At 25.6% G+C, this 10,848-nt stretch overlaps 1 protein-coding gene across 1 annotated transcript; it reads right to left on the bottom strand.

Moving 5' to 3' along the window:
* Nucleotides 1-1,808: 1,808 nt before the first annotated feature.
* On the bottom strand, nt 1,809-4,321 carry LOC145841518 (14-3-3 protein beta/alpha-like). Its single transcript, XM_082948880.1, has 2 exons — nt 3,662-4,321; nt 1,809-1,970 (listed from the first exon to the last, which is right to left on the bottom strand). Exons 1-2 carry the CDS (start codon nt 4,319-4,321, stop codon nt 1,809-1,811), a joined length of 822 nt encoding a protein of 273 aa, XP_082805006.1.
* Nucleotides 4,322-10,848: the final 6,527 nt, after the last annotated feature.

The raw sequence follows: 10,848 nt of genomic DNA, 5'->3' as shown, positions 1-10,848 counted from the left end.
GTTTATTTTATAAACAGCAACTTTAAAACTCTTAGTTTCTACAAAGGGCAAATTAATAGCTGAAAAACAGTATATATCAGCGTTTACTAATTCAACGTCATTTAAATCCAAATAATTCCATTTTCTCGCATTTTTTAACGTGTCCCTGGGACAACCTGTGCTTTTTCAAATCGCCAAGCAGAGCAAATCTCTTATCACATATCTTACAGTGGTGCGGCTTTTCTCCTGTTAAAAATAATAAAGTTTACTTATCTGTTTTATTTTTATCATTGAAAGAAAACGTAAAATATATTAAAAGCTTTGAAAATACCATTAGCAGAAAAAAAAATTATGTTCTATTTGTAACTTTATTTGGTGAAGCTTTTAAAGTACAGGCATACTTTTTATTATATTAACCTCATTTTACAAAACAATCTACTTTATGTTTTCCTAAACATAGAATTTATCACACTTTTTTTATAGTCTTTGAAAACCTAGTAATTTCAAGCATGACTTACCAATAAAATATAATTTTGTAAATACTTTGACTATTTTTTCATCAAATAATCCTAAACGTTTGTAACTGAATTTATTCCAGTTGGCGCGAGGGGATTTAAATGGTTTTTGATCAAATTAAATTTGGATGTTTGTAAAATTACAAAATAAACTGTGAAAGATAAAAAGCATTTTAAAAATTTAATAAAAAATGTTTGGTGTCTTTTATCATATCAAAAAAAATACATTCAGGTATTGCTTAAATAATTTAAATAAAAAAATGATACTTATTTTTTAAGTTTTTTTATTGGAGAAGAAAATTTTTTTTTTTGCACGTTTTTGGTCCTTAATTAAGACTTTAAAAATTGTAAAATATAGCATTCATGGACCATAAACAAATGTTAATCAATAATAACCTTTTCATTAATAAATTATAATTATAATAATAAAAGCAATGGTCCATTACTTTGTTATAAAATATTTTTTTTACTTATTTTAAAAACAGTAATGGTCTAAAATACTTTATATAACAATTTTTTTATATATCATTCAATGAAGTTAGTGAGTGAGTATAGAACGTGTTGTTTTTCAAAAAATTAAATATTCCACATCTATTAAACACCTACAAGCTGTTACAACACAAAAATAACTAAATATGAGTTTAACTTGCCTTTCTTAAGTTTAAAATAAACCTAAATTTATTAGAAAAGATGCAAACAATAAAAAAAACTTGGAAAGTTACTACTGACATCTTTTGTTCTAAAATGAATTGTTTTATTCAATTTCAAAAGTCGATTGATATAATCTTGGTTTAAATTATAATTTCAGTTTCGAAAACATTTACAAACATCTATTTTACATAAAACTTCATTTCTTATTTCCAAATAAATCTTAAGCTTTCGTGAAGAATAAATGCCTGACGACCTGAGTGTAAGAAAGTAAAACAGCTCCAAACGCTAAATAACAAAAACTTTAATATTAATAACAAACGTATTCTCGCTATTCCGGCCATGTTGAGATTAGCTTTTTGCCGGATAAGAACAAATTATTTATTCACAATAATATACCTATTTTTATGTAATGCACATACTAAAACTGACTCTAAACTTTATGTTTATTTGATTTATTTTGATTTTTTTACTGGACAAATAATAAAAACAAACGGAAAATAAACAAAACAAGCTTTTGATAAAATTTAAAATAAACTTAGGTTTACAATTGGTAGGAAAATGCTTTTTGTTACAAGATTTTAAACTTAAAAGCTAAAACATTATATCAGCTAAAATTGCTAAATCTCCTTCTTCATTTAAATCGGCCGGATAAGCGAGGACATACTACTTAACGGTGTGCATCCTGTAATGCCTCGTGAGGTGGATCTTGTTGCCGAAAACCTTCCGGCAGACGTCGCACTCGTGGCCCTCATGTTGTGGCTCCTCACATGGTTGTTCAGGTTGGACTTGGTCAGGTACGATTTGCTGCAGTGCGGGCATTGGTGCCTGTCTGGAAACATAAATTGAAAAATATGCATGCAAAAACGGTCAACTATGTAAAAAAGGATAGTAGTGTATTGTTGAAAAAAAGACATAGAATAGAGTGAAAAAAAGTCTTTTTTTTTATCTTACATCTATACTTAAATATAGAAATATTATGTGTATGTTCTAGTGCCAGGATTGCTAAAGTTTAAAAAAAAATTCCAGGTTTTAAAAATTACTTTTAGGTTTTTTGAATTTAAATTTTTTTTTTCCGTATTAATTTAAAATTAAGAAGTTAAAAAATGTCTATTCATAAGTTAAAAACAAGTTTGTTAATCTATTCATAACATTAAATTACCGCAAAAATAAAAAACCTGTATGCCAGTTTGTTTTTCTTTAAAAAAAAATTCACAAGAACATGATTTTTAATTAATGTACAGCAATAAGTTTTCTATATATATGCAATTAAGTAACATCTATTATAAACATTGAGAAGTTTTTTAAAGAAAGTAATTGGTATCTAAACTTTAAGTTAAAATGTTCTTTAATGGGATAAATTAACAGATGTTAGTTTGATTGTTTGAAAAAAAAATCATAAAAAACTATTAAATTATTTTTTTTTATTATAACTTCTTCCTATTAAAAAAAGCTATAAAATTAACAGAAATCTATGTAACAGTAAAAAACGCAATCAAATTTAAAACGCTGTTTTCTATGTTTGATTGACATTTAATACTATGTTTCTAGTGTTTAATACTAAAGCGAATAAGACCAAGAACTTAAAATATTTCTACAAGCTTTTTAAAACATTTTGAAAAATAACAATTCGATAGCAAAATTACACTATAATTTTGAATTTAGAAATTATAGTTTTTTATCAATGTAAATAGTTGATATCAGACATAAATATAGTTATTATATTTTGTTAAGGATTGATTTGTATTAATTAACCGCAAAAACAATTATTTAATCTATCTATTGACCAGTTACTGCTATTAAATATGTTTTTTTTTAATATGGTTTATTTTCCATTTTTATTTCAAAATATGATTTATAAAACTCTGCAAGAAATTCAGGCTATAGTAAAAAGTGTTTTAATGAAAAACTTTTTTACCTCAACTAAGTCTCGGATGAAAAAAGATTTGGATTCAAATGCAGATATCGACAAACCGCGTGTAGTTTATTTACTTTTTAGAGATAAAAAGTTCGACTCAACTGAACTTTGTTAAAAAACTATATTTACAAAAATTATTTTCTGTATATAATAGTGGTTATTCTGACAAACATGATGTTTCTTCGGCAATGATGAAATATTGCATACTTATTTCTTTCAGCTTCAAAATAAAATTAATCAACATTTTTTAACCAATGTTAAACTTCGCATTTAAGTGTTGTACTCTAAAAACTATTAATAAGTATTCTAAAATTTTTAATGCTTATGTTATATAGTTATAGGAATAGCTCTTAAACATTTTTTTATTAGAATGATAATTTTATAACTAGTTTCCTATAAAAAATGTTGAAGCTAAGCAACATAATATTATTACAAAAGAAATAGGTTTCAATAATAAAAACACAACTCGACAACTCGCATAAGAAAACTTATATAGTAAAAATAAAAATAGTAAGCACAGCAATATAGAAGTTTGTGCATCAATATGTACCAACATATTTCGAGAACTATACACATAAACTAACTAAATTCAACAGTCAACTCTTTCTTTTAGTTTTTCTAGTGTTTCGTTAGCTGCGTCTTTTAACTCTTCTGGCAAATCAGGTAACCCGGATAAACCTCTTTCGTAGGCATCAGTAGCAATAGAACGAGCTTTGTCAACTGAACCAAGATGATAAAAAAGAAAGTCAAAGTAAAAACACGCAACTTCAATTGCAACCGGAAGAGCTGGATTGAGATTTTTACTTGATAAATCAAATGATTCCTCATAAAGAATTGACGCTTTATTCAGTTCTAGTTCTCTATCTTCCCCTGATGCAACAAAATATTTACTTTGATGTTGAACAGCTAAAAAGGATTTGTAATCAGCAACAGCTTCGATATTGGTATCTCTTTTAATCCAATAACTATTTACCAATTCAATAGCATCATCAGATATCCTGTTTATTTCTGATTGTGCTTTCTGATTTATTTCCCTCTGTAGTTTTTTATCAACTCTCCAGTTATCACAGGAAACGAAAGAACGTTTATATGGAAGTTTAAGGTTTTGATAACTGTTGTAAATCATAATTCTTTCTTCAAAGTTAAGAGGTGTGCCCATTTTTATTACTTGTTTCATGTAGCTAATTACATCCTCATTACGATCATTTTCATAACACATTTCAGCAAGAGACACTAATTCACTTCTATCAAACTGAGACATTTTGAAATTTTAGCTAAAAAATGTACTAATTTTAGAATTTGAATACAAAGTAGTTATAAAAAAGCAAGGTATAAATTTAAAAGGAGTTCAACTTTTTTTTCAAAATAACTTACGTACAAACTAACTTAAGTATTTCGATGTTTAATTAAATGACTTTTTTTAACAATATACAGTTTAGGCTTTAGTCTTTTCAAAAACACTTAAAGCTACTCTATGAAGGTACTTATACTTTATTTATTAATCAGAGTTTAATATAATCATCGATTAGCAATCAGGCTCAAAACAATTAACAAAAAATTTTTTTTTTAATAATGTTAATTTTTTTTTGTAAATCTATAGTAACTATAAATAATAAGTATTAACAAAAAACAGGTAAAAAAATTTAATAAAAAGTAGTAAAATCATCACATAGTCTAAAAACGGCATCATAATTTTATTTTTATTTTTTAACTTGGTATTCTTCTAACATTTAGTCGTATTTATATTTTATAATTTGACTCTGTTGTGTTTGTTAATTGGTTTAGAAAAAAAAAACTTAAAATGTAGTTTTATTTAATGCATATAAGAAACATATTGTTTTATTGAAATTAGTACTATAAAATTTGTTGCTTGTACCTTAATTGTATAAATAAAGTGTATTAATTTGATTAAATTAAGTTTGATTGTAAAATGTAGCTGCTTTTTATGATAATTTCTACTAACAATAACTTTAAAGACTTAATTAGTTCGTTTAACTATTATACAAAGGAGAAATTTACGCTAGGTATGGTTTTTTAGGTGCATTTTTAACTTAATTGTTAATTTAGATTTAATTTCAAGACTAATTTTATTTTGAATAACTTTTGTTTAATAATTCAAAGTATGTAAAATAAAGAACAAAATAAAAATTGATTTTTAGATTTCTAACATTTCCTTTACAAACTAGTTGTAAAAAAAGGTACTTTTGTCTTTGATTTTAGCCTGACTGCTAGAAGCTAATAATGTTAAGCTGCTATTTATAAAATAAATATAAAGCCCCTTATTAAAATGAATTTATCAATGAGTTAAATATAACTTTTAGTTTTTGATATTTTTAATATCTTATGTCAAAATAGAATATTGGCAATAATAAATTTTAACTAAGATCATACTTTAATTCTGTAGAAAATAACAAACTTTCTTTTTTTTTCGTAGTAAGTTGTACATATATGAAAACTAAAATTACTTATTGAAATGCAAAACATGATTAATTTAATTTGTTTTATTTTTATTAGACTTTGTCTTCCATCATTGTTTGAAAGATTAAGAAAACACTTAATCTTAGTTTAAACTGCAAATAATATTAGTATGTATTCATACTTTTAAAAATTATATTAGATTTAACTTAAAGATTATAAAAATTATATTGTAGATTAAAATGTACTAAAGCTTATAATAGATTTATAATAGATTATAATCATTTTTAATGTTTAATCCTGATTGCTACCAGTTAGTTATAAAACACCTCAATTAATCAATTATAAATTACGTTGTTTAAGCTTAAGTCTTTAAAAATCAAATTAGATGATGCACAAAAGAATCTAAAGCTCTAATTCTAAAAGCCTTTCGAATAAATACTGAAATAAAAAAATTGTAATAAAATATACCAAATAATTTTTTTTAGTTTTATTTGTTTTCAGACTTTGATAAAAATATGTCTAGGTTTTTTAAGAATAAAAAATCTTATTATTTCGCAAGATGTTTAGATGCAGAAGTAAGCTTTTTATATGTACTCCTCTTTGTAAAAAATGAACCCTTATAGTTTTATTTTTTAATATTTTTTTTTAAAGATACTCATAATAATCAGTTTCGTTATGTAATATAAAAAATAATAAAAAGAATTGTTTTAAATTATAGTTAATGATTCGAGATAAAAGTGTTTTTTTATTTACTAAAGTTTCAAGTTTTGTTAATTTACTTTTAGTGTATAACAATTTGGTCGAAAAATGACAACCAATTTTGTTTTGACTTTTACGTCATACATTTATAAAGACAATCGCAGTTTTACGATTTATGTAACATATTTTGTTAAATGGGAAAAAAATTAGTTTTAACTTATTTAACTGTGTAGTTAACTAACCTTTAAATACTAAACGTTTTAAATAAATTTCTTTTAGCAAATTGCATCTATTGAAAGATAAATATGTTTAAGCTTAAAGTAAAAATGTATAAGTTTGATAGAAGTAGATTAATGTCACTTGCTAAAATGTGTCATAAAAATAATTTTTATGTGAATGCAATAAGCTACATGAAAGAGGTCATAAAAAAGGGAACACCTCTTAACTTTGAAGAAAGAAATATGTTAGTTGAAAGTAATGGGAAGCTTACAAAACCGTATATTAATTTATTTTTTTCCAGTGATGACTCGATCGTAGATGAAAAACTACGGATATAATTAAACCAAAAAACAAAATAAAAAATATCAGATTTTGTTATGAAGCTAAACAATTGTTAGACAGTGACTGTGTTAAAAGTGATACTGACGATGAATCTGCTGCTGATTACAAACGTTTTAAAGCATGTTTACATTTTGAAAAAACTGACGTTTCATCAGGAACAGAAAAAAAATTCGAAATTTGTGTAGCATTGAAGCTGTAAGAGGAAGCATATGTTATTGCAAATAAAAATTTCAATCCAGCACATCCAGTTGCGCTTAAGATTGCAGTAAATATATATTCATTTCGCTACAACTTAAATGAGCCGGTAAAGCTCATTACATTGTTACAAAAACCCACAAAGAAGGTTTGTCAACCTATCTGCGTTACGTGAGGAGTAAAAAAACAGTGCTGAAAAGTATTTGGAGTACTAAAGGAGGACATCTTCGATTGGGCTTAATTTAGTTCTGGTGCACAATATTGAAATTTAGTTCATGCTTAACTCTATGTTTTTAATGCCATATAGGTTATGTTTAACACTTTTTTGGTATGAACAATATAGTAAGAAAAAAAATTATAGTGAGAAACTTTTTACTTTGATAACACTTGTACAATCTACAATATTTTCATACGTGCTTTATAATTTGTATAATTTAGTTACAAATGTTGATACATCTCAGTTTCTCAGTTAAAGTTTTGTAGTTTTTCGAAATAAACTTGGTAATAAAGCCTGTGCTTCTAATATCTTTTATAAACAATCTTACATTAAGTATGCTTTCTTTCCGGTGTTCTAGCTAGATAAATTTATCTATGGTATCTATGCTTTTTTGTAAATAACCAATGAATAAAATGTGACAAACATGTTATACAAACATCTATTTATAGATATTTCCAAGTTTAAACTAAATGGTACATGGTAACTTAACGTTAGTTTATTAAATTACTGTCTTTGCTTGGTATTTTATTTTAAATTTTCAAAGAATGGTTTCATATTTTGTGACTTTAACAAGTAAATAACGGATGTTTCAAGAAATTATTTACCTAAATGAATTTATTTTTTAACTTTATGGTTATTTAATTAGATGTACTGTATTTTTTTTCATACGAATTAGAATCGTCTAAGCTAGGGGTCGGAAAACTACGGCCTGCGGGCCAAATGCGGCCTTTTAAGTCAAAATCTGCGGCACGCGAGCTACTTATCAGCCAAGTTAATATATTTTAAAACAACAAAAATTTAATTTTTTTTTGATAAAAACTTACAATTAGGCTCTTAGTTCAATAAAAAATCTTTTTTGGTGCTCTAATATTGCTTAACGTGTCATATTTTTGACCTTAAATTATACTTTTCTACTGATTACAAGAACTTTTTTTTAAATAAATGCGGCCCTCAAAGGTTTTTTTCTACACAATGCAACCCGCGAGCATTTTTTCCTGGCAAAATTGGCCCGCGAGTTACATAAGGCTGCCGACCCCTAGTCTAAGCTAACCTATTGCTAAGATCTATATAGTTTATTAATACGGTATATCTACTAGTTTTGTTAAATTTTATCACATTGATTTTAACTTGTATTACGTTTAATTAATTAGAATATGATTATATAAACAGTATAATTTCATATTTTGAAAACCGTTTCAATATAGTTAATTGTAATATTAAGTTAACAGCCAATACTATTAACAAACTTCGTAAAGATAGTACTAATTGTATTGATTTTATGCTAGGTTCCTAAATTGTGTAAATTGTCCTTATTAGGACTCAGCAGTCATTCACAACCGAATAGCTTGCAGTCTTCAATCTACAAACGGTTTTCACATGAAGCAACATATAGATCAAAGACTGGTCACAGTCTACCAAAGCTTGTGCTCTGATGATCAAATAGTATGATCAACCTTATTGTAAAACTTGAGCTTGTCTCACGGCGTATGAAAGTCCAGGGTTTTGCTCTGCAGACTTTAGCCGATGTATTTGTTGATCGCTTGTATTACAAGCGTACCAGATGTCTTGTCTAGCGGACGTTGTGTGAAACGTTGGATGGCAAAAGACATTGCTGTCGTCACTTATTAATACCAGTAAATGGTTGCTTCATGTAAAAGCATCATAAACCGATTGTCGAGTTTTTTGAGCAAGTTTTGAGGAATTGTAAGTTTTTCAGTTTTACAATTTTAAACACATGAAATCCAGCTATTTTAATTTAATAAATTTTATTAAAGCGATTTTGACATAAGTTAGTTACTATAAAAAAATAAAAAAAATAGTAAATGATTAAAATGGATTATATACTAAATAATAAATTATTGTAGCAATTTTCTTTGTTCTACTAAATGAAATTTATATTTATATTAGAGGCAAATTTTTATAATATAAATATTAAGCACATAAACACATTAATCACCAACTTAAATAAACAAATTAGTTAAAAAAACAGTTTGTTGGTAATACCCAGTATAAGTAAATGTTTTTTATAACAAATTTCATTTATTAGTTAAAAGTATTTCAATAGTAGAATTTATTCAATTTTGTAACATTTTTGTTAGACAGTAAAGTTATCGACAATTTGTTTTTAATATTAACATTTTTCACTATTTATTAAATCTTTTGAGACTAGTTCTCTTATTTTCACAAATTTTTTACTTTTTGTCAAAATATTTAATAACTTATGTAAATTTAAATTCGGCTAGTTTAGTTAGTTTTCTGTAGAAAAATTACCAAATAAATTTCTTAACGTATGTCAAAATTAAAGCTTGCGACAACTATATAAAAAAAATAAACTTCTTATACAGATTCATTATTTTTACCCTTTTTATCTAGTATAGTATACTTTAATTAAAAAATAGCATAAGCCAATGTTAACATTCAAATAGTTTTGGTTTTAATTTTTTTTTGTTCAAAAACACTTTTAAAAACGGATGTATTGTTAAATTTAAAAAATGTATTATTTTTGTAACTTTTCAATAAAGTAGTTTATTAGTGGCAAACATATTTCAGTTATTATACAATAAGATATACACGACACAAGATTTCAATAAAGCTTCATATTTTTTGAGCGATTCCCATCAGTAGAATACAAAGCTAACAAGTAATATGATTTCACAAACTTATATGGTAACTAAGTAATCAAGTAATCATAAAGTAGTCAAGAGATTATTATACGACAAAAGCAATTAGTAACAGTTAAAATAATTTCAATGCGTTTACATTATAATTAATATACAGTAAAACTAAACATAAACAAAATAATAAAAACTAAACGTAAACAATAAAATAAAAAATTACTCTAGATTATCTAGTGTAAGATTCAAATAGTGACCTTATAGTTCACCCTTTTGCATATGGCTCCTTAAATTTATGAATATTTTTTAAACATCTGAATAAGTACTTTTAAACTCCCATTAATCAAGCCAAGGATTATTTTTTTGCTATTCATGATGGACTCAAGAATATCGAGTTCAAGTTTCAAAAGTTTTAAACTATGACCTTTACAGTACAACTATCAGATCACAGTAAATCGTAATTGTACAACTATATCATCAGAGTAGATCACAACAACACAACTATAACATCACAGTAGACCGCAACACTACAACTATCACATCACAGTAGATCACAATGATATAAATAACACATCACAGTAGAATACAACATTACAAATATCACATCACAGTAGACCGCAACAATACAACTATCACATCACAGAAGATAGCAACACTACAACTATCACATCACAGAAGATTGCAACAATACAGTTATCACATCACAGTAGATCACAATAATACAACTATCACATCACAGTAGATCTTAACATTACAACTATCATATCACAGTAGATAACAATAATACAACTTTCACATCACAGTAGATTGCAAAACTACAACTATTACAACATAAAAATTTTAAATTTAAATTATATTTTGACGCAATTCTGAAAAGGCTTTGCATTGATTTAAAACCTAAGAAATGCTTTAATAATCCCAAAAATGAAGTTTAAAGTAAATTGAGTTTACAGCAAAAGGAAAATTTAAAAGTTTAATTCGTATCTGACAAATTATGGTTTTTGTTATAAACAGTTTACTTTATTTTCAAAACAAATCTTAAAAACTGTTTTTTTTTTAAATCTAGTATTGAACATATAACAA

Source organism: Thalia democratica, chromosome 1 (assembly GCF_965202585.1).
Source record: "Thalia democratica chromosome 1, ktThaDemo2.hap1.1, whole genome shotgun sequence".
NCBI lineage: Eukaryota > Metazoa > Chordata > Thaliacea > Salpida > Salpidae > Thalia > Thalia democratica.
This window is presented reverse-complemented; position numbering and strand designations above follow the sequence as displayed.

Bases quoted from the DNA above. Each gene is read 5' to 3' on its own strand.
- LOC145841518 (XM_082948880.1), bottom strand. From the start codon at position 4,321: ATGTCTCAGTTTGATAGAAGTGAATTAGTGTCTCTTGCTGAAATGTGT. The intron at 1,971-3,661 runs GTTGACTGTTGA...GTTTCCAGACAG, and splicing joins TAGAAAAACTAAAAGAAAGA to GCACCAATGCCCGCACTGCA.